The 22,187-nt window shown below is 52.8% G+C and overlaps 6 protein-coding genes and 2 non-coding genes across 8 annotated transcripts; 4 read left to right on the top strand and 4 right to left on the bottom strand.

Annotated features, from left to right (window-relative positions):
• Window positions 1-9: 9 nt before the first annotated feature.
• ASPACDRAFT_75033 (uncharacterized protein) lies at window positions 10-4,450 on the bottom strand. The gene is made up of 2 exons (XM_020204353.1): window positions 719-4,450; window positions 10-652 (listed from the first exon to the last, which is right to left on the bottom strand). Exons 1-2 carry the CDS (start codon window positions 4,098-4,100, stop codon window positions 147-149), a joined length of 3,888 nt encoding a protein of 1,295 aa, XP_020059763.1. The 5' UTR covers window positions 4,101-4,450; the 3' UTR covers window positions 10-146.
• Window positions 4,451-5,081: 631 nt separating this feature from the next.
• Window positions 5,082-9,665, bottom strand: ASPACDRAFT_22349 (E3 ubiquitin-protein ligase SSM4; the record flags this gene model as incomplete). The annotated part of the gene is made up of 2 exons (XM_020199110.1): window positions 5,082-6,646; window positions 6,698-9,665. 2 exons carry the CDS (start codon window positions 9,663-9,665, stop codon window positions 5,082-5,084), a joined length of 4,533 nt encoding a protein of 1,510 aa, XP_020059762.1.
• Window positions 9,666-10,383: 718 nt separating this feature from the next.
• ASPACDRAFT_t66 lies at window positions 10,384-10,464 on the top strand. The gene has a single exon. It is a non-coding gene; the product is annotated as a tRNA-Ser (tRNA).
• Window positions 10,465-11,241: 777 nt separating this feature from the next.
• ASPACDRAFT_t42 lies at window positions 11,242-11,352 on the bottom strand. Its single transcript has one exon. It is a non-coding gene; the product is annotated as a tRNA-Ser (tRNA).
• An 881-nt stretch (window positions 11,353-12,233) lies between these two features.
• Window positions 12,234-14,830, top strand: ASPACDRAFT_49613 (uncharacterized protein; the record flags this gene model as incomplete). Its single annotated transcript, XM_020202264.1, has 3 exons — window positions 12,234-12,355; window positions 12,438-13,154; window positions 13,210-14,830. The coding sequence occupies 3 exons, from the start codon at window positions 12,234-12,236 to the stop codon at window positions 14,828-14,830; spliced, it is 2,460 nt and encodes an 819-aa protein (XP_020059761.1).
• A 489-nt stretch (window positions 14,831-15,319) lies between these two features.
• Window positions 15,320-16,301, bottom strand: ASPACDRAFT_1885003 (SND2/TMEM208 family protein). The gene is made up of 2 exons (XM_020198384.1): window positions 15,998-16,301; window positions 15,320-15,908 (listed from the first exon to the last, which is right to left on the bottom strand). Exons 1-2 carry the CDS (start codon window positions 16,004-16,006, stop codon window positions 15,387-15,389), a joined length of 531 nt encoding a protein of 176 aa, XP_020059760.1. The 5' UTR covers window positions 16,007-16,301; the 3' UTR covers window positions 15,320-15,386.
• A 727-nt stretch (window positions 16,302-17,028) lies between these two features.
• On the top strand, window positions 17,029-20,163 carry ASPACDRAFT_75028 (anaphase promoting complex subunit bimA). The gene is made up of 4 exons (XM_020204352.1): window positions 17,029-17,411; window positions 17,521-17,694; window positions 17,754-19,615; window positions 19,676-20,163. Exons 1-4 carry the CDS (start codon window positions 17,075-17,077, stop codon window positions 19,745-19,747), a joined length of 2,445 nt encoding a protein of 814 aa, XP_020059759.1. The 5' UTR covers window positions 17,029-17,074; the 3' UTR covers window positions 19,748-20,163.
• Window positions 20,164-20,840: 677 nt separating this feature from the next.
• ASPACDRAFT_75027 (1-acylglycerol-3-phosphate O-acyltransferase SLC1) lies at window positions 20,841-22,173 on the top strand. Its single transcript, XM_020204351.1, has 2 exons — window positions 20,841-21,600; window positions 21,663-22,173. Exons 1-2 carry the CDS (start codon window positions 20,889-20,891, stop codon window positions 21,827-21,829), a joined length of 879 nt encoding a protein of 292 aa, XP_020059758.1. The 5' UTR covers window positions 20,841-20,888; the 3' UTR covers window positions 21,830-22,173.
• Window positions 22,174-22,187: the final 14 nt, after the last annotated feature.

Here is a 22,187-nt window from a genome sequence, read left to right as displayed (position 1 = left end):
GGAAAGACACTCGTTTCGGGTCATCAATGAAGTTGTTGGGGTGTCATAGGGTGTTGTGGGTATGGGGTAAGGGTTGGGGTATCTTGGAAAAAGACTAAGGGTGGAAAGGGAAGGGGTGTGGTAGTGGTGGAAGAACTCCCCAGGGGTTAGGCAAGTTGTCTTTCTAGACTCCGGGGTGGAGAGAGGATAGGCGCGGCGCCCATCCCGCCATACGGATTGGCTGCGGATGCTTCGCGCAGACCGCGGCTGGGGTTGACGGGGCCGCTGCCGCTGCCTCTTCCGGGCGGATGGTGGCCTTGATGGCGGTCGTCGAGACGCAGATGCCCGAAGTCCACAGGGAGTTGGTCGGGAAGGGGAAGGGGGGCGTTGTATCGTGCACTGGGGGCTAGCTGGTGGTGCTGTTGATGCTGATGATGGTGATAGTGATCGGCTGCGGGGATCGGGTGTTGCGGCAGGGCGTACGAGAACGCTCCGTCGCGGTTATTGCCGGGAAGAGAGATGTACGTCGCGTTGAGGGTGCGCGCGATATCCTCGAGCAGGATCTCCATCGGCGCGATGTAGGCCGTGTGGCTCTTTTCGGACCAAGCGAGCACGTGTCCGCATACGCGCCCGGTGTGTTTTTCGAAGACCCATGCGCCGGAGTCGCCGGGGACTAGAGATAAGAGAAAAGTTAATGACTAAATCGGGGCGTAGATGGGCAGCCGACAAACTCACTTACCTCCGAAATTCCCATCCACGCAGAAGCTGATGGAAAAGGTCTGGCGCCCGTGCAGCTTCACCAGCGTCATTGCTTTGGAGATCTGGCCCGTTTGGAGGCCGCTGGTTCGTCCGCAGCAATGAACGTTGAGACCACCAAGGTCTTCCAGTCGAGCTATGTTATTGAGGTGGATGGTTTCAGGCTGACCGGGAGCGCCGTGTCTCTGCTGGTAGGGGTGTTGACGCGAGGTCCGATCGAAAACCACGTTGCGGACATCGATGCGATCATCATTGATCTTGATCAACGCCCAGTCAATCTCGTGTCTGAGCCCCTTGCGCGTCCAGCGGCGAACGCCCGAAGAGGCATGGACGAATCCAAAAGAGTGAGAGGCCAGGTGTTCGTCGTCTCGATCTTCCAGAGACGGGAAGAAGTTCTCGTCGACATCATCAATCGCGGGTTGTGTGACAAACAGCAGGGGCTCGTCCCCGGGTTCCACGCCCGATGTGTCTCCGACTGATGCTGCGTCCTCGTCATCATACGAGTCGTCTGCGTTGGGGTCATCCTCATCAGTGGAGTAGCCTTCAGAAAGATCGAAGTCGTCGTAATTCTCGTCTAGACTGTTCGTAACAGATTGATCATCGTCGTCCTCATCCTCGGAAACCTCAAGTTCGAGGTCTGAGGCAGCATCTGATCGACTGTCTTCACGCCAAGAATACATGAACTGCGCAGTTTGCTGCGTCGTCCCTTCTCGGGGCCAGTTCCCCGCGGACCGAAGGGGACCACTGTCATCGTGGTCATCATCGTCCTCCTCTTGATCGCTGGGTGACTCGAGCATGTGATGCACCGTCATGCCATATGGCATACCATCGACCATGATGGCCCCACCGTAGGTGACGGGCGGCAAATGCTCCTCATTCATGAAAGCACCTATCGATGCCCCGCAAAGGGGCCGCTCTTGATAACAAGGGTTTGGATCTTGCTGAGCATACGCGGGCGAGTTGGTAGTGTCAGGTCCGGTTCTCGCCGGCTTGCGACGCTTCTTGCGGGGTACCTTGGACCGCTGAACATCACCTCGGAGTACAATAAGATCCCAATCGTCGCTGTCGAGAACAAAGTACTTTTTGAGAGCCGCCCTGACTTTCTTAGTGCTAGCACAAGTAACACAAATTGTCGTCCGGGCATTGTCCACCGACTCGCCAGTCATCATGAGCGTGACACTGCAAGATTCGGTAGATTCTTTCAGGATCTTTTGTAGAAGCTTCCTTAGTCGAGGCATCATGTGGAAGTTCCAACTATTCAGATGATCCTGGGGAATCTCAACATTGGACAATTTCTTGAACGTACGTTTCCGCACCCTCCGATCATCTATGGTTGATTGTTCTCGCATCGGTCTGATTTCGGAAGTAGGAAGCGGTGCAAATGGAGTTTTGTATGCTGCCAGGTTATCCGGGGTGGAGTGATACTCGCGCATGGGCGCTTCTGCTGCAGCTGGGCCCAGACCAGGGACCAGAGCGAGTGGGAGGTAATCATCCAACTCCTCGGCGTCAGGCGCCGAGAACATGTCTACCCTGCAGCAGGACCACATGATCTTGCACATCGTGTAGAGGAAGTTCATGGAGAAGGAGAAAATGCTGTCAGGGGCCGACAGATCCAGGACGGGGTAATGAAAAGTCTGAGGCACTCGGAGCTCAAAGTCGTCGAACGGCTGAGTAGAGAGATGGAAGTTCGGCGCATCGAGACAAAGCTGTACCACATGAAGATATGCACTTCCGCACTTTGGTGCCAACTTTTGCAAGTAAACACTTTCTATCCGTTGTTTGAAGATGGAGTTGTTATACTTCATCTTCCAGATGCGACTGATCGGGTTCCACAGTCCGATCTCCAGCAATACTAATCCGAGGGAGTAGAGATCGTATGCCCAGGCAGCATCATCATCGATTGATCTCTTGTCGTCTGGATGGCGATACATGCTAGAGGACAACGGCTCCGAAGCCGGGCCATTTCGGGAGAAATGGGAAAACGAGGTCAGGTAAGGACGACGAAGATTCTCAGTCAATCCTACTTCGTTGCTATTCGAAGTTGTCAGGCCAGGGAAGATGAGGACGTTGCTGCTGTTAATGTTTCCGTGAACGAGATTCTGGCTCCGCAGCTGCAGGACCGCCATCAAAAGATCGTACGCCAAGCGAAATCGGGTTTCTAGATTGGGCACCTGATAATCATCGCCAGCCTGGAACATCGAAACCAGAGTTCTTGGCTTCAAGCCATTGAGGAGGTCGGTGGGATTTTGCAGAAAGGGGAAGTAGTCGACTGGCATCTGGTAAATGAACGCGTAACGAGAATTGGGCATGTCGACATAATAGCCCAAAAACTTCATCAATCCTAGGTGAGAGACGCGAGCATTCTGAACCAGTTGCTCAAGACTCTGATGTACGTGGTCTAACCGTTTCTTCTCCGGAGAGGTACCTGGCCCAGATGCCTCGAGCATCATGGGCGCGTACTCGACCAGGATGGTCACCGAGGAGTCTCTCGTGCCTTGCAGAAATGGTGACGCTGACGTCGGCATACGTCCAACGGCTCTGGAGTTGGTGGTGGCAGCCACCTGCTCGTACGGCGGGGGATTATTGTCATGAGAGGCGCCGGCAAGCTGCAACTTGGCACGATCAATGACATAATTGTTCAAGGAGCCAAAGGCGTTGTCAAGAGGCAGTTTGTCAAACTTCTTTCCTTGCAATGTAGACGATGGCGAATAGTCAAAAGATTCCTGTTGGGATAGATACGCCTGCTTACTGTCGAAGGATACTCCGTGATATGCCGCTTTGGTGTCGAGAAGCGAGTAGTCGGTGGGCGCCGCGGGCCGAGATCGGCCTTTAGCGGCAGCCTGACCACCAGCCGCGTTCATGTCTCGACGTGAGCGCGAAAGGTCGTAAAGAGTATCGATACAGCCGGTCAGGTCGGCGAGAAGAGTCTTGGAGCGACTAATCTCCTCGCTGGTCCAATGCGACTTGACTGGCAAGTCGCTGAGGCTGCTCTTCGTCGCATCTGTCTTACTCCCACCTTTGGGTGGTAGATCGGAGGCGACGTCGCCATGCTGGAGACGTTCGGCCTCATTGAGAAGCTCCTGGATCGAAGACATAACACTCGCTACCACATCACTGTAGCCCGCCTGGGTCAATGACTCGTCGATGTCGTTGGGCTGGGCGGCACTAGCATCGCTCCAGTCCAGACCCCAGGCTAGCAACCTATCTCTCTGCGTCTTGAAATCCCGGTGCAAGTTAATCAATTCGGGGTCATCGACAGCATTGGAGGCCGTGGTCACACTTTCACAAGAGGTCTTGGTATCTGTGTACATCTTGGTAAGGCGCCGTTGGAGGTAGACACCTCCATGATGGCGGAGAACGGACATCTTGGCGCGCAGAGTCCGGAATTAAGTTGAACGAAGGTAAGCGGGAACTATAGCCTCACAGCATTGCAGAGCGGGGAGGGCGGCGAATGCAACTATGTGCTGCTATTGGCGACGCATGGTCTGCAGCGGGTACAGTGTAATACGGCGGGGGTATGAGATTCGCGCGTAGGTTAGCTAGGTGAAGTGGAAAGAGGGGGTCAATGAGGATTGAAAGGAGAAAAAAAGAGAGAAGTTGAGTAAGTGAATGAGTGAGTGCAGTGTGGTAAATGAACTAGAGAGAGGAATTAAAGAATAGGTAGAGAGAATCGAGACGGGCTAACAGAAGGCGGCCAAGTGGGAATCCTGTTGCCTAACCAATAGGGAGTGGCGAGTGCTTGCAAAGCCTCATCAGTGCCAAGCCACAGTTACGGTTTTCGCCAGTTGCTTTGCTCTTTCGGCCTGAAGATCCCACCAAATCGACCAAATCGACCAAGTCTCCACCGCTAAGCCGACAGGCAGCCGCCATTCCCTGCCCGCGCAAACTCCACCAGAGCGGGCTGAGAGGCACGTGCACACCCACTTTAACCGGCTGACTCAGCCCCGATGGCGGATCATCCCGCCTTTGCACTTCTGCAGCCGGACTTGGTAGTATTTGGCATGCTCAGTGCAAGGACCCCATCGCTCTCTTGAATCACAGTCTACACATGCGATTCCAGGGTCACGTAGTGAGGTTTACTTGAATCTTCATTTGTTAGAATCGAAGCATCTGGGTCCGTATGGACCGTATGGAAAGCGGCCCCTTCTAGTGCCTACAACAGTACGGAACTTTCCAGCTATTCAGCAAATTATGTACCTAGAAAGATCTTGTTCATAAAATATCTATTTCGCAGACGCAATTGATGTACACGGAACAGAACGAGAATGAGTCTCGAGAGAAAAGTGCGCAACGCTCGAAAGGACGGGAGCCTAGATCACTTTTGCATGGCTGATGCCTGGTCAGGATCAACCGGTGATGACTCTCCGAGAAACACCCCCAACGTCTCGAGCCCGCTTGTCCCGGAAGTTATGCAACCGCTCACCAATGAGGTAGACATCATCGCGGATGTTCACCCTCCAAATCTCCACTTGACGACGGACCAAATAAACGAGCCATGCAATCAAACTCAACATGAGGGTCACCGGATACGCATAGCGGTACACCTTGAACTGCACCTCCGGCGTATTATAGAAGATCGTTGAGTTCAGTGCAAATCCCATGGAAAGTGGCACCAATACAGCAATGATGGTGAGGAGAGTGACGGGAAGCAAAACACCTCGCGTGGCGATTTTGGCGTTAGGTTTCAGCCATCCATCCCTGAAAATGGCAAGGAGAGCAGCAGTTTGGCGGGATCTAGAGTTCCACAGCACAAATTTGACGGCCATCTGGACATAGAGTACGCCGAGTGTCCAGTCTTGGATGAAATGAATCACATGCGCCTTTGGGCCTCCGATATAAGTGTGCACGGGCACGAGAATGTAGAGCTCCATGACCAGAGCGAATGCAGATGGTAACACGACTGTGAATGCAATGAAGACGTATAGCAGTCGCATGACATCATGAAGCGCATTCTTGATCCCGAGGAAGATCTGCTGGGGAGATTGCAGATAGACACCCAACCGCTCTTTGGCCATAACAAAGAAGGCCCGACTGTAGAATCCGATGTAGGCAGCAGTGCCAACAATGCTCAAGCCAGTTGAGAAAGCGTAGATATCATTCATTGGCCTGTGGGGGAAGCTCGAATTCATGATTTTCCGGCCAATGATCAGGGGAAGAACAGTGATGCCTACACCGGTAGCTGCTGCAAACACCCAGATGAGTAGGATGAAGGCCGCAATCCGGGTTCTGAAGTTTGGAGGCACATAGACTTTCGTGAACATCTCATTAGCCCGGCCGTGCAATCCCTGATCCGTGTCCGGTACCCCATCCAGTCTCTCGTTGTTCTCGGTCACCTCCACAAACACCTTATTGCCCTTGGGAATGCGGACCTGATCCGAAGCAGGAGCCCGTACAAATCTGCCATCACGGACAATTGATGCGCTGTCAGATTTTTCTTCGGTGTCTGCGGCCTGAGTTCCGCTGGCTGTAAAGTTTTCCGCATTTGGTTCCGCCGCTGAAAGCAGTGCCCACCAGTTCCGTCCGACAAGGCGACCTTCTTCATCTGGCTGTCTATCTCCAAAAAAGAAGTTGGTCAAGCGTAAGAAGCGAGCACACTTATGAAACCACCAATCGTAAAGACCGTGTAGCCCGTCAGATGGCTTGAGAGATCGGATAGCGAATGGCATCACGAAGTTGTAGAATAGCAGATCGACGGGGAACTCCAATACAGGGACTGTGGCAGACCAGTGGATCGGGAGAACGCCATCTAGGCCATAATACAAACCCCAGACAACCCCTCCGAGGCAGATAACAACCAGCGCGCCATACACTAGGGCACTGAATGCGATTTTGCGCAATTGAGTCGTAATATTCCTTTCCAGGACATCGCGCACAGGGTGGAATGTTGGATCATCAGGATCGCGGATAAAGTCTTGCATAATGGTCAGTAAATGCCAAAGACGAAAAATAGGAGTAGACTTACAAAGAACGCCACTCCTCATGATCTTCCTGCACATCGAAACGAAAAGAGCAAAGTGGAACATGTAGCAAGTGCCAATGAACCAATGCACAAAAAGCGATGTCAGAGGAGAGGAAGCAGTGAACTCAAGGCGTGATGCGATGGTAGCATTCTCGAACAATGGCAACAGCGCAACATCGAGTAGAGAGCCGCAATACAACGGGAAAACTATCATCTCGATCCCAATAATGAGAATCACTTTCATGACCCCGCCACCCTGATGTATCACATCCGCGATGAGGCCCTCAACCCTTTGGCGACGCTCTGCGCCGGAGAGAAGATTCGTGACACGGAGGTAGAGTAGTCCAACAACCGATGCTAGTATGTAGCCTAGTAGAATGGCGATGACCCGGTCCTTGGTATCCCAAACAGCTAATTCTTGGGAGATATTGATGCCACTAGACGAGGTTCCGTTTAGGCCAGCCATAAAGACATTTGTTCCATTCGAAGTGTAAAGAATCTGGTTCCCCAGGCTGTAGATCTGATCGCGTGCTTGGATCATCAGACCAGTGAAGTCGATGGTCTCGCGACCAAAAGACAAGGCACCGGGAAGCCCGTCATTCAACAGTCGGAGGGGGAAGTCGTGCACAATGAATTTGCCGACGGAGAAGACTGTTCCAATAAAATAGGAGATGCGCGCCTGGTGAATTTTGAGAGCGTGGTGCGAGAGTACGGAGAACATAGGAACGTCGGATTCGTGAAACACGAAAAACGATTGGAGGGCGTTCCGTAGACGGGAACTGCTGGCATCAATGAGCGATAACGAGGCGCTGGTTACGGCCTTGGTTTCGGGGATCCAATTGGCCACTGGAGCAAATGCAATGAAGGGCCCAAGCAAAGTCTTGCAGATCAGGCTGCCCCAATACATTAGGTAGCCCAAACTACCGATGAGGGTATCAAGCGCGACATCAGCAAAGACGGATATAGCAGTCATAGGAACACCGACAATCAGGTGCACTGGGTTCGCCAGGAGGACAAGGGCGATTTTCCCCCAAAGATAGGGGAGCCAGATTCCAATCGCAACCGTGAACGAGATCAGAAGGGCGCTGAATACACCGTTCTGAAGAAGACCGAAGATTGGGCCCTGCATACCAATAAGCTCGAGGATTCCCTCTAGGTCATCACCATCCTCCACCGCATCGAAGTCGTTGCCATCGACGCCCGGATCCTGCACGAGTCCTTGGTTATCTTGTGCACCACCCTCAGCAAGACGTCTGTCGTTCTGGATCGGAACAAATGGTGCCTCCAACTCAGGGTCAACTACTACTCGTTCGTCATCGTCTTGAGCCTGGTCCTGGTCCTGGTCCTGGTCGCCAGTCCCAACATCTGCCCAGAACCAATCAAGCAGCCAAGCAACGAAGCCTTTGTGGTGATTTTCGACAGGCCGAGCGGCTCCAGTAAAACCTGGGCGGTTTCTTGATTGTTCGTGATCATTGGCGGGATCAGCCTGGTTATGAATCGTGGCACTAGTCTGATCACCCATCTGGGGCGCATCATTGCTTGAGGGTGTAGGGTCTTGGGGAGGCTCACGCTCGGTGGCGTGATAAGAACTGGATCGGAAGCCATCCAAGTCCGGGTGCCGTTCTAGTCTGTCGGTATTTGTATTGCCTTGAACCGCCTCTGCGAAGCTCCAAGGGCTGGTATTTGTTGATAGTGAGGCACGATCATCATCTAATTGTTCCGGGGCTGAAGCATCCTCAGGTTGAGTCATACCTGCATCGAAGTGAGTGCTGGAAGAGGCTTCAAGCGGCGGGTCCCGTCTCCGTTGGTCTTGGCGATCTTCATTGCGCTGAATCTTGCTCACGGCGTTGACAATCCAATCCAGGTCATTCTGGCGGCCTTCGTCGCGTACAATTCTCAAGACCTGTTCGGGATCGCCATGACCCCGGTCCCAAAGGTCTCTGAAGGTATCCACACCAGGCCAGGTTTGAGCGTATGGCTGCTCGGATGGGAAGTCCAGTTCCGCTTCACCGTCACTTTCACCGGTGTTTTGGAACGATCGCGAAGGTTCAAAGCCTTGTGACTCAGAAGGTTCGAAGCCACCACGATTCTCCGGGCCGAACGGCGATGACCTAGGGAACTGATCCAGGTCAACCGCGAGGCTTGCCGGTATGTTGAAGGCACGATGGAAGTCATCTTCAGCAGGTTCGTGATCTTGGGCGTCCAGCTCAGCATCCTGTGGTTGCAAAGCAGCATCTTCCGCCGGCTCCGCATTCTCTACCGGCTGGTTCTGAAGGTTATTCGCTATGAGCTGAACAGCTGCTTCGCGCTCTCCCTCGGCAATGTTCGCCATGGGCTGTTGCTGTACGACCCATTCTCGGATGAGAAAGATCAGGATGAATGAAATGACGACGAGTAGAGTGATAAGCTGGCCCTCCAATGTATCGATGATGATGTTGTTGATAGTGGGAGACGGTGTCAGGGTACTCAAAAATTTAACGTCGGACAACCATGAGGGACGTCTTGGATTGTATGTTGCGGCAGTCATATTGGATTTGGCCCCAATGGACCCAGTGACCGACATTGCGGGGGAGAACAGTACTGAGAAAGCCTTCTTGATGAGAGTAAAGAGCAACGGTTCACCTGAAGCAAAACCGAACATGGAAGATACTGGAGACTGCACTGACGAGACGTCGGCGGTGGTGGGTTGCGAAGTCGTCGATCTGGGCAATCCTGTAGCGGCTTGAATAATAGTGGTGGTAGTGCCATTCGCTACAACGAAATCTATGCCGGGCTGATGGTTATTGTCAGCACCAGTCCAGCGACCATCTGCGAGCCAGAAGAGGGCCCTCCAGATCGCTCTCATAGACCATGGCAGCCAGCCCAGCCAGACAAATGCCACTAGAATGAAACGGAGCCATGTGACGACAGTACGGAAGCTATGAATCATGATTTGTTTGAAGAACAACGGAGCTGGGAGGTTCTGTGGCATATTGGGATCGTATAATTTGGTAAAGCGAAACGGTGTCTTGCAGAGTTCGCAGTGCTTTTTCTGCGAATGGGATAGCCATTCTACCAAGCAAGCTTGGTGAACGAACTTGATGCTCCCACTACATTTGCAGGGGTAAAAGAGCGGCTCTTCCGGGGTCCCCTCTCCACGACATATCCGACAGGTGTCCGGTTCGTCAAATTCCTTCTCTTTTCCTTTGTGGTTCGTGTCGTAGGCTGGGTCGTTCATGAGATCCGGAAAAGGTGCTGAGCCCGCAAGATCACGGGAATTGTCGTTGGCAAACTCCATCTTTTCGGCCAGTTTCGATGCGACGACCTTTCGTCCTTCAGTATTCTCACTCAAGTATCATGTTCGTCGGGCATGGGAAACCGTCGAGGCGTATCCGGAATATGTTTGTAACAGAGGACTGGGTGGATAAACTCTTCCTGTCTGGCATAAATGGGAATATTCTTGTGCATCAGCGAAGGTTTTGGGGGGGCGCGACTCAGTTGTGCCTCCAGTGTTGAGGTGAAAGTGAAGTTTGGGTGGTTAGACGTTGGGATGATGTGATGCTGCGGTACATCAAGTTGTGGCAGGCAAGTTCCCGCAATGCGACTGACTCAGCCACAGCGCCACAGCGCCACAGCAGGCAGCCATCGCCATCAGTGTCTGCTGAGACTGAGGAGTATGGTTGTAGAGCGGGCACTAAAGCCAACAACAAGTCAGTGTGGCCGAGTGGTTAAGGCGTCAGACTCGAAATCTGATACATTCGTGTGCACAGGTTCGAATCCTGTCGCTGACGAAACATTTCCTTTTTGCTTTTGAGTTATTTCTCATACCACATTTCGTTATAGCTCGTGCCATGGTTTTCTGATCCTTGGTGATAGCTTTTTGTGTCAATTGGATTACTTAGGTGTCGCATCTGTGGTGCTACGCGTCTGTTCGGAAGTAAAGGGAGTGAGTTGTGTAGCTTGCCAATGCTTGGTCAGTGGGATCCAGATAGATCGAGTAATTTGAAGGGGGTGGAGTTCTGCAGTGTGCTCATTTCAAGCAGGAACATGATGTTATTCTGCTACATTTTATTACAGTATACACCGCTGCTGAGGTCTTGTTTCCATTGTGGCTATGACTATAATACTCCTATGCATAACTTACTCCGCACTACGAAGGACGGCCGGTTAAGAGGGAGGGTGGTTCTTCAGATACTGGACGATTGTGTGCTAGCTGCTGGGAATTCGATCGAGATGATTCTGGCCAGTGGTTCGAATGCTGCTATTTCTCTTGTTGCAACCATGTTCTATTATAAGTTCCCAAGACTTGCCCTGTCCCTCGCAGATCGAGGCTGTGCTGATATATTTTCGGGATGCGTCCCTCATACCAAACCATGGAACGAATATGTATTCACCTGTCACTCTGGTTAGACCAATACAACGTCACGAGTACCTGCAGTGTAGACTCTTGACCTGAGCCACAAGTCCATATTGTGAAAAAATTACTCCTCCCTCGACAGAAAGAACCCATAGACATGATCTGATTGAGGAGGTCCACAAAAAGCGCGGACCAAAAAAGATCTGACAACCGTCAGCGGTAGGATTCGAACCTACGCCCACGAATGGAATTGATATCTCCTTAGAAAGATGGGACCTACTAAGGTTCGAGTCAATCGCCTTAACCACTCGGCCACACTGACGTCAGTTGATATATCCTTTTCAGCGTCAAAATATACAATGGGATTTGCACTCTATTGACTAAAGAGGGCATAACCACAAAGGTGACATTTACCATACGAATACGCGAATCCTACATCTCCATGACCACGCGTTCCTTACATGCCCAGCCGCTATAGTTGATCTTGATCTTAGTCAATATGGCTGAAGCAGATATCTCTTTATTGGCACGACATGTGCTCCAGAGCCTGTATGTTGTAGAGAGAGAGAGAGCTCATGTGAACCTGATACGGTACCGTACCAATGGTCCAGGCCAAGAGCTGCCATTCGGGCCCGGCCAGTGCTGATCCCGAAGTTACGTCCTGTAAGAGTGCACAACTTCGGCGCCACACATAGAGCAATGACCTCACTGCGCGGAGGGATCTCTAAGCAAAACATCATTGCGCTCCTGTACTATTGCGGCCAATGGTTCGCTTAATCTCGTACTGCTACCGTTCTTTCAAAGTCCTACGAAACCTCGTTTTATTCGACTGTCGATCGTCATTCGTTTTTTTGTTTGTGTGCAGCACCTACGCCTCCTACGCAGCCGGAAAGATTACTCTGTGATACCCACTATCCGGCGTGCATAGGCCCTGTTGCCAAGACTCTCGACTCCATTGCGCGTGCGGATTTCTACAGGGTCTCTCGACTGCCGATTCCGAGAAGAGCTATCATCGGCCATTCGTCATACATTAACCAGGGGCGGAATTCCTATTTCCCCGAGGACTCTCATTACTCTCGCGTGATGATTTAAGCTTCTATGCTCCAACATCACTGCCCAGTAACTCGCTCAAACTGAACGCGCAATACGACACGATAAGAAATTTGCGAACCCAAGCACTCCTTGCAAATGGGAGACGAGACGATGGCCACCACGAAGAACGGCTTTGTGGTGGAGGGACATAGTCGTCCTGTTGCGACGGTCGACAACAGACCCAGGCAACGGAAAAGGAACACTATTAGGTGGACGATAGGGCTGGTGGTCCGGTGAGTCTCACTCTGTTGGTTGGACCTAGTTTATTGTCGCACATTCGCTGACCTGGCGGGATTTCCCGTTTTTCAACGCCAGACTCTGTATATGGTATGCGCTGTTAACGCCATTCTTTCGCTGTCCATCTCAGCTCTCCGACCTGGATGGGACCTCGCCCCGAGTTTGCAAACCGTACCTAATTGCTCGATCGCACCTCGAGCCTCATATAACCCCGTATTATAGTGCGTACGGTGCGCCCTACGTTGAGATGGCCCGTCCGTACGTGCATATCGTCAACGAAAAAGTCTATACACCCACGTCTCGCGTCGTTCGACGCGGCTATGAAACTTATGGTGTGCCCGCATTAAACAAGGCGCAATCGTATGGCCAGGATCAATGGGAGGCGCGGGTGGTCCCACATTTGAATGCGGTCAAGGACAAGACGAACACGCTGTACCTGTCGGAAGTCTACCCATATGTGCAGCGTGCCGAGGAACTCGTCTTGCCGCCGTATAGGAAGGCTAGTGGCGCGGTCCGATCTGTCTGCGTCGATTATCTTCTACCCTTTGGCGCCAAGTACCAGCCATATATCGGAAAGACATTCACCTCGGGGCAGGATATCCTTACTACCACGATTCTGCCCAATGCGCAGAACTCATGGTCTACTACTATTCAGTTTATCAAGGGAACTCTTTGGCCTAGGATCGCCAGTCTCTACTGGGAGAATGTAGAACCCCAACTCGTCAAAATTGGCGAAAGACTGGCCAGTTACCGCGAGGGAAAGGGGCCTCGGAATGTCGTGGATGAAGCCAATGCGTGAGTACCCATCCCTGAAGCGCGAGTTCACGGTCATTTACTCACAGACCAGCAGGAGTTTCCCGGATCAGTCGGTTCTTGCTTCTTCAGTCTCAGGCAGCACATCTCTGAGAACCACACAATACGAGACTGCTACCGCGGCATCCACAACGGTGGTATCCTCGCCGCAACCTACGCTTTCGGTCGAGGAACAGAAAGCCCAAAGACGCGAGAGAGTCGAGAGCGACCTACACGCTTGGCAAGAAAAGTTCGCCGTCGCTTCTAAGAATGGCCTTGAAAGCCTCGAGGAACTCTTGCAGGAGGTCGTCTCTGATTATCTTTCCAAAGAAAATGTGGCGTATGGCGAAGAATTGGTCACAGGGCTGGAGGCAGTTGTGGAGAACGAGATAATCGCACTCAAGCATCATATAAACACCCTGGCTGAATCTCTGCCCTACGAAGAACTCCCCAAAGCTGAAAAGGCTGCTCAAGAGGAGCTGTTGACGAACGTCAAAGAAGCCGCAATCTCCATCCGAGGCCGTGCTCACGCCCTCAGGGAATGGCGCAACGCGTTCCAGAATGAGCTCATGCACCGCGTTCATGTCGCAGTCAACTCTACCCTCGAGGTTCTCGATAACGTTCGTGATCTCGGGTTCCAGGAGGTGGGCATCCGCTGGGCGTCGATGGATGATGTTACCTACAAAGACTGGGCCAGATACCACACCCTCAAAGCAGAAATGGAGGACTGGAAAGATCAATTTATCGCCTATGGAATCAAACATGCTAAGGTCGAAAAAGCGGTTCTAGCCGCCGAGGAAACACTGTCACGAGGAATGGTTGTGGCTGAGAACGCGGCGAAGGAGCTTGCGAGGTTGAGGGAAGTCGGCAGATGGAAGATTTCGGCTCGCGAAGCGAGCGACAACTTTGATACGAGATCCGAGCCCCCACCTTCACTTCCAGAGCCTGCCATTCCCGAAGAAGACACTGCTGATGAGATCAGTCTGGGCGAGGTATCTCAGACAAGCCCGGAGACTTTGGAGAGCCCTGGTGTTTCCGCGGAATTCACCGCCGAGCAATTGGATAATCCGGCCGACGTCGCCGGCACTAGCAACCTCGATGCATCCGACCAGGCGGCATGGGGCATGGCTGCAGCAGTTCTCTCTTCCCAGAAAGCCAAGGAAGGTCACCTGGGCTCCGACGAGCAGGAGGCTATCGAGAAACTCATTTCGGGGCTGCTTGTCGGCAAAGATGTTGAGTTCGCCGAAGATATCATGAAACAACTCCGCGCCATCTACAAGACTCCGAGACCATCTGAGGCCTCATCCTCGGCATCATCCTCGGCATCGACCTTGGCAGCACCTTCGATATCAGTTAGCGTCATTGACGATGCTTTGACTACGCCAGCAGCCATTCCAGTCGACGAGACTACTACTCCCACTTCTGTGATGACCGAAGAAATTGCTTCCGAACCGACTGTTGCACATGCCTCACCCGACGTGCCAAACCCAGCGCATGAACAGCAAGAATCCCCCGAAGCCCCTGAGAACGTAGAAGCAGCTATGGAGAGTGCAGAGTCACAATATGTCAGCCTGACCTCCCGTGCAAGTGACTTCGAACCCATCGCAGTTGAGACTGGTGTGGATGCCTCGGATGAACAGACCGAAAGCATGGAAGATGACGTTGAGGCCGAGTTATAAAGGCCATGACCCGCACGATCTTTACTGTCGTTTGACAGTATTTGGTTCTCTGTTTCGTGCTTTCTCCTTTTTTTTTCTTGCTTTTCATCGTGCTAGATATCCTTATGTTTCTATCTTCTCTATTCCTGACCTTCACATCTTGTCGGATCGTGAGCTTGAATATTCCCCACATAGTTCCTACGATTGTACGTCACGACCAATATATCGATTCCTATGGTACAACCCCTCGCTATTTTCATAGGCCGCTTTTCCAAATCATCAAGACAGGCACTTGCACTGGGATAAACCATACCATAATCGACTTCCTTGTCTCACCCACTACCAGCATACTCGAATTGTAGGCCTGTGCACTTCGATGATCTGATTATACGTAAACAACTTTTCATCTATACAATAAAAGCGTACATGGGAAGTCTCATCGTAACCCGACCATTCCAGAGACCATGCTCTTACCGCACACAGTTTCTTAAATACACCACCAGTCCACCCCGGCCAAATGGTCCATGAATTAGAGGAAACCGCAACAACCAAAATCCCTCACACACAATCCACCATCTCAGCGATACTGCACCCTCTGCCCACCCCGCTTCTCCAACTTCTTCTGCCTCTTACTCTCCGGAGCCGCACCACCAGCGCTACCATCAGCAGCAGCACCACCACCCATCCCCGCCAACCCGCTCCGCATCCCCATAAACGTGGAGTAAGCCAACCAAACCGAGTACAGCGGGATCACCACCCACAGCCACCAGGCGCGGTCGCCGAACAGGCACACGGCCCCGATGCAGCCCCACGTCCAGTACAGCACGTCCCACATGTACTCCGTTAGCCCGGCGGCGCCCAGGTCCTCCCCCGGGGAGCGCAGCGAGCCGTCGGCCGGGTTGTGGCGCGGCCGGCCGAGTCGGTCCAGGTAGAATTCGATGAGGAGGGTCGGCACCGCGAGTAGGATGTAGGCTTTTAGGGAGCGCGGGCGGTTGAATGTCCAGTGCAGGACTAGGTAGAGGGCGTGTAGGCCGAGGCTGATCAGGTGGGTGCGCTGCAGGAGGGCCGTGTTGCGCGCCGCGAGGGTTTTGGCTGCTTTCTGTTTGGCGGGGGTGGTTGTTAATTTGGGGTTTGGATGTGGTGGGGAGGATATTGGGTAAAAGGAGGAGAAGGAGGAGGGGGGGTTACCTGAGCCATGTTTGTGGTGGTAGGAGGTGGTGGGTGGTAAGTTGGAGGTGGGAGGTGATCTGGTCTTATCGAGTGTGTCGGATGATGCGCCTGAGGTCGCGTGGTGGGGAGGCGGCAGGGCGGGCGGTGGATGCGGATGCTTCAATGGATATTCGAGTTTTGAGATTTCTGTTTTTGCTTTTGTGATATGGGATAACAGAACGATAGATAGGCCTTCACACGTAAATAGAATCTCAGCAGCAATGCGGCATGTTCACCGAGGGGTCACTTCTTGCGGACGGAACTGCAATCGGCGGGAGTTACGGAGTAGTTCACTGCGAAGACGGAAGAGGGAATGGCAGAATGGCGTTGCCCACCACAACCGGACAAGCGCCCGCGCCTCTCTCCACCAGCCACGCTCTGAATTGCTTGCTTTCCCCCCCCAAAGCCTCCCAAAACATCGCATGGCCGAAAAGAGAGCGTCGTGACGACACGGTCCCTACCTTAACCTCACCGCACCGAAACTCCCGCCAGCTTGGGGCTAGTTCCAGGCACTGTTCATGCTCCACCCTTCTGTCATCGATCAATTTGTCTCCCCTTCGAAGCGATATGCAATTTGATCTCCTCCTAGCATCCCTCTAGACTCGCCCCTCCCTCTTCCAAACGTCGTCACGAGTCTGTCCCTCTTGTGAGACGTCATCCACTTCGCTTCATTCGGATCTCACTCTCACATCCCCCTCGACTCTCGATAATCGCTGGCAAAAGGGAAGGAGGAGAATTCCGCTCCAGGGACTAGGCAGGGACTGGCCCTGCGACACGCTTTGCGCCTCTCGGTCCGCGATTACGGTGGCTGTTGACAAGCATTTCATCCATGCAGTGAGAACCGGCACCGCGACCTCGTTACCTCGCCTTTGTTCTCGCCGCGCCTTTCCCACGACTCTAGTGTTACGAAAATACCACTTGCTTAACTGCTCACCTAATGACTTATCGGTATTGAGAAGGAGTTTATTCTTTTTTTCTGGTTTCGACCTCCCTTGCACAGACACTACCTCTTATCCTTCCAATCCTCGACTCCTTGAATGAAATCGCAAAGCAACCATGTCGCCATCCACCGCTCACATATCGAGCCAACTGCGGCAGCTGATTTATTATCACCTCGATAACAATTTGGTCCGTAACGCGCTTTTCCTCGCCGGCCGCTTGCACGCCTACGAGCCTCGCGCATCGGAAGCATCGTACCTGCTCGCCTTGTGCCATCTCCAAAATGGCCAGGTAAAAGCAGCATATGACTATAGCAAGAACTTTGGATCACGCGGCACGCATCTTGGTTGCGCATATGTATTCGCGCAAGCTTGTCTGGACCTGGGGAAATACCTTGACGGCATCACGGCGCTGGAACGGAGTAAAAGCCTTTGGGCTTCCAAAAACCATTGGAGTGAGTCTGCTTGAATTTTCCGGCCGCGTGATGTGATGACAGTCGCGAAACCCCTTTCTTGTCTTGTAATGCGGCTGGTGCTAACCTCTGTTTCCTTGTTTACTTCTAGACAAGCACAGCGAGACGCGCAGACAACATCTCCCGGATGCGGCAGCAGTATTATGCTTACTGGGTAAGCTGTGGCATGCCCACAATCAGCACAATAAGGCGGTAGAATGCTATGTTGAGTCGCTCAAGTTGAATCCGTTCATGTGGGACGCGTTTCTGGGTCTCTGCGAGACTGGTGAGTTGCTTGCAGTTTAACACCGATGGCGGAATTTTTGCTGATTGATGACTTCGAAGGTGTCAATATTCGAGTTCCGAACATTTTCAAAATGAACCCCGAGTTCCATGCTCTAGTATCATCTTCCTCGCAAGAGGACCTGGACATCCCCTCCGAGAAGACGACACACAATGGTGGCCCGTTGCAACCGCAGGCTAAAGCGAATTCGAGCATGGATCCATTCACGTCGCTGACATCTCGAAGCGACACGGCGGCCTCGCACGGCAGTTCGGCTCTATGGGAAAAGCTGAATGGTAGCACAGTCAGCGTGGCGTCAACAGGGACAGGCACGGCCCCAGCAGTTCGGGAAGGCACCGAGACACCCGGAGGTCAAAGCAGCGAATCCGATGAGATTCGTGGCCTCAACCGGACAGGTAGCGGCGAAGGTACGTGGGAGCCGCCCTTAGCACCTGCTCGGAAGAACAAGACGATCCAAGCCATCGGAGTCGACCATACCATGGATTCACCGCCAAAGATAAAACCAACGGGGATCAGACCACGAACGAGGACCCGCGTCGAGACGGAAGAGCAAAACACGTTACATCCGGAGAAAGACGCCATCAATGGTTCTCGGGTGGGAGATCGCAAACGAACTGTCTCAGGCCAAGTGGCTCATCCCTCAGCGCTACCGCCTTCAGAGCCAGGAGCGCCGCAACGGCGGAGCGTTCGACTCTTCAATCAGATCAAACCGACCACTAGCAAGTTGTCCAATACGACACTCGGAGCCAAGGATGGCAGGGAGCTCAAGAAGGTCAAGGCCACTAGTACGAAGAGCCGCACTGCAACAGGCGCGAGTCTAAATCGTGTTGTGAGCGGCTCCCGGAAACAGTTGAACGAAATTCATGATGGTGAAAGTAGGGAACATCGACCAGGCATCTCGGCGCCTAATGGGGTACACCATCCTCCCGCCAAGGGGACGTTGCTGGAGCGGTCAAAGGCGATGGAGGCACTGAACTGGCTGCTCGAGCTCTTTTCGAAGCTGGCCTCTGGCTACTTCGCCCTTTGCCGATACAAGTGTCCCGAAGCTATTCAGATCTACACAGCCCTCTCCCAAGGCCAGCGGGAGACACCCTGGGTGCTTTCGCAGATTGGGAGGGCCTATTACGAGCAAGCCATGTATTCCGAAGCGGAGAAGTACTTCATTCGGGTCAAGACCATGGCTCCTTCAAGATTAGAGGATATGGAGATATATTCGACGGTCTTGTGGCACCTAAAGAGCGACGTGGAACTGGCATATCTGGCCCATGAGCTGATGGAGATTGATCGCCTCTCCCCGCAGGCCTGGTGTGCTGTGGGCAACTCCTTCTCTCATCAACGGGACCACGATCAAGCTTTGAAGTGCTTCAAGCGTGCGACGCAATTGGATCCTCATTTTGCCTACGGGTTCACTCTACAGGGACACGAATACGTGGCGAATGAGGAATACGACAAAGCTCTGGATGCGTACCGACATGGAATCAGCGCCGACAGTCGGCATTACAATGCCTGGTACGGATTGGGCACTGTCTACGACAAGATGGGCAAGCTTGAATTTGCCGAACAACACTTCCGCAGCGCGGCCACGATCAACCCGACCAACGCTGTGCTTATATGCTGTATTGGTCTGGTCCTGGAGAAAATGAACAATCCCAAGGCGGCTCTCATTCAGTACGGCCGTGCTTGCTCTCTCGCCCCCCACTCGGTTCTTGCTCGCTTCCGCAAGGCTCGCGTGTTGATGAAGCTCCAGGATCTTAAATTAGCGCTCGCCGAGTTGAAGATCCTCAAAGACATGGCTCCCGACGAAGCCAATGTCCACTATCTTCTTGGCAAACTCTACAAGATGTTACACGAAAAAGCCAATGCAATCAAACATTTCACCACCGCCTTGAATTTGGATCCCAAGGTAAGTTACCCCTTGGCTCATGTTGGTCCAAAGCAATGCAATACTAATCATGTACACTAGGCGGCACAGTATATCAAGGACGCTATGGAATCCTTGGATGACGACGATGAAGACGACGAGGATATTGCATGATTGTACCATTGCCATTGCCCCCGCGGCTTCCTGAATGATTCCTCCGATACTCTCATTCCCATTATTGTACCTTGTTAGTCTTGTCCTTCAGCCTGCGGTTGTTTTTTCCCGAACCCAATTTGTGGCGTGGGACTATCATTGGGCGAGGATCGGCATTTGTGTTTGTTTTTTTTGTTTTTTTTCTTTTTCTTTCCTGGATCAGATTCGTGCAAGCATCAGCATTATAAGGGCGTTTGCCGGTGGGTTGGTTAGAGGGCATCTTCCTGCATTGGGCTCTCGACGGGTGTTGAGGCTCCTGGATATTGTATCTTAGCGTAGGGGAGGATGGATGGAGGGATGGAGGTTGGGTTGACTGCGAAACCAGAGATAAGGACGCCAGAACGACAGGGTCCATGCACATAATGGAGTGATATTCTTATGGTGCATTATGCAGTCTATTTTTACTAGCATAGCACTAGCATAGCAATGAGAATCAGTGCTGAACATGTGGGAATCTAAACAGAGGGTGGAGTATATACTCCGTAGTATAGTATAACTAGTTCGTGGTTAATTTGAGCCTCGGCTTCTCCAGGCGGGGAAAAAGCAGGGTCAAGGCGGTGAGAGGCGGCGGAGGAAATGGCCTCAAAGTCAAAAAACCGGTCGGGATGAATTGAATCGATGAATCGATTGCTGAATCGTTCGCCTCCCCTGGTCAATTCCCCACATTGGCATTTGGTCCCTGTTCCTGGATTAACTCGATTCTTCATCTTTTTAAACTCATTCGCATTGTCGTCTCTGACATCTGTCACCCATTGCCTCCACTGATACTGCTACCCTCCCCCCTCGGGTGATGTTGTAGTTCTCTCTCTCTCTCTCTCTCCGAAACCACTCGCCTGACCTCATCATCCAACCACCCCAGCAGTTCCTTCCCCCCCCCAGCGGTTTGTTTCGGTTCGTTGAATCTTCCCCCCCCTCCCCACCTCCTCTCTTTCTAGGAGTGAGAAAGATGTGCCTCTCTCTCTCTCTCTCTTTTCTCCTCTGCAGGCTCTTATCTTTCCCTCCCATAATTTTTAAGCCCTAGGACCTTTATCTGACTCAAATTCTCCTAATGCAGACCCATAGTCTTAATTCCGACCAGCCCTTTTCCTTGCCGCGTCTCGTCATGTCCTTCTTCTCCTACGTTGCCTCGGGCATCAGCTCGTTCGTCGTTGTCACGCTCTCCTTATTCGCTCTCGGCCAGAAAGTTCCCCGCGCCGCTTTCGTGGCTCGCTGTCTGGCAGCCTACGGCTCGCTCCTCCTGTGTGCCACCTATGGCGTAGTGGCCTCGATTGTCCTGCGCCTGGCTGGCTACGGCCGGGTTTCGCAATGGGCCACGGCGCGCAGCTTCAAATGGGTGATGCGGTATACGACCGGTGTGCAGTTCGATATTGTGGAGGGTGTTGAGCACCTGTCGACTCGCCCGGCGGTGTTCATCTCCAACCACCAGTCCGAGCTGGACGTGCTCATGCTGGGCGCCATCTTCCCTCCCTACTGCAGTGTCACGGCCAAGAAGTCGCTCAAATATGTGCCCTTCCTCGGCTGGTTCATGGCCCTGTCCCGGACGGTCTTCATTGACCGTGCCAACCGCGAAACGGCCGTCAAGGCGTTTGACAGCGCCGCCGCGGAGATGCGTCAGCACCGCCAGAGCGTCTTCATCTTCCCCGAGGGCACCCGAAGCTACTCCGATAACCCGGAGTTGCTGCCTTTCAAGAAGGGTGCTTTCCACCTGGCTGTCAAGGCTGGTGTGCCAATTGTCCCCGTCGTCACGGAGCACTACTCCCACGTCCTGTCTCCCCGCAATATGCGATTCAATGCGGGGACTATCAAGATCAAGGGTGCGTTTGCTGGGTTCTATGTCTCTCTCTTGACGATGGATTGGTGACTAACATAAGTATAGTTCTGCCGCCGATCAGCACCGAGGGTCTGACCGCCGCCGACGTCGACAGTCTCACCAAGTCTACGCAAGCGTCGATGCTCAAGTCTCTCCTCGAACTGTCGGAGAAGGACAAGACGGAGATCGGCTCTGCTGTCGCCAATGGCACCTCCACTGCTGTCGAGATCTAGATCTCTTGTCATGACGATATCATGATCGACTCATTCACGACCGAGAAGCGCCCTGCATTCGAACATTTGTAAACTGTGCTGGTATCCTATGTCCGCGCCTTCTCCATTATTATTCATCCCTTTTACGATTCCACGTCCTAAACCGATCATACCATGCAGCCACTCGCCGTACTTAATCCGACGCCTTGAGATCGGGTGATTCCTACGGCTAGAGATTTCCTTTGGCCTGACACCCCGTGTACTCTAGCCATCTCCCGCGTCGATAATATCTTGTTCTTTCCCGCCGCCAGCCTGCTCTCTTTCATCGGAGCAATGCCGCAGTCGCTTTTCTGGTTAGGCCTTGCAGGAGCCAAATTTG

The sequence above is a fragment of the Aspergillus aculeatus genome (assembly GCF_001890905.1).
Source record: "Aspergillus aculeatus ATCC 16872 unplaced genomic scaffold ASPACscaffold_2, whole genome shotgun sequence".
NCBI classification, from domain to species: Eukaryota; Fungi; Ascomycota; class Eurotiomycetes; order Eurotiales; family Aspergillaceae; genus Aspergillus; species Aspergillus aculeatus.
The sequence above is the reverse complement of the archived record's forward strand: the minus strand, read 5'-3'. Positions and strand labels throughout refer to the sequence as shown.

What these genes read in the sequence shown, in the direction of transcription:
- ASPACDRAFT_75033 (XM_020204353.1), bottom strand. Translation starts at nt 4,100, where the DNA reads ATGTCCGTTCTCCGCCATCATGGAGGTGTCTACCTCCAACGGCGCCTT. An exon ending in CGTGGATGGGAATTTCGGAG is followed by an intron (nt 653 to 718) that starts GTAAGTGAGTTT and finishes TCTTATCTCTAG; the next exon opens with TCCCCGGCGACTCCGGCGCA.
- ASPACDRAFT_75028 (XM_020204352.1), top strand. Translation starts at nt 17,075, where the DNA reads ATGTCGCCATCCACCGCTCACATATCGAGCCAACTGCGGCAGCTGATT. An exon ending in TCTGGGTCTCTGCGAGACTG is followed by an intron (nt 17,695 to 17,753) that starts GTGAGTTGCTTG and finishes ATGACTTCGAAG; the next exon opens with GTGTCAATATTCGAGTTCCG. An exon ending in CCTTGAATTTGGATCCCAAG is followed by an intron (nt 19,616 to 19,675) that starts GTAAGTTACCCC and finishes CATGTACACTAG; the next exon opens with GCGGCACAGTATATCAAGGA.
- ASPACDRAFT_75027 (XM_020204351.1), top strand. Translation starts at nt 20,889, where the DNA reads ATGTCCTTCTTCTCCTACGTTGCCTCGGGCATCAGCTCGTTCGTCGTT. An exon ending in GGGGACTATCAAGATCAAGG is followed by an intron (nt 21,601 to 21,662) that starts GTGCGTTTGCTG and finishes ACATAAGTATAG; the next exon opens with TTCTGCCGCCGATCAGCACC.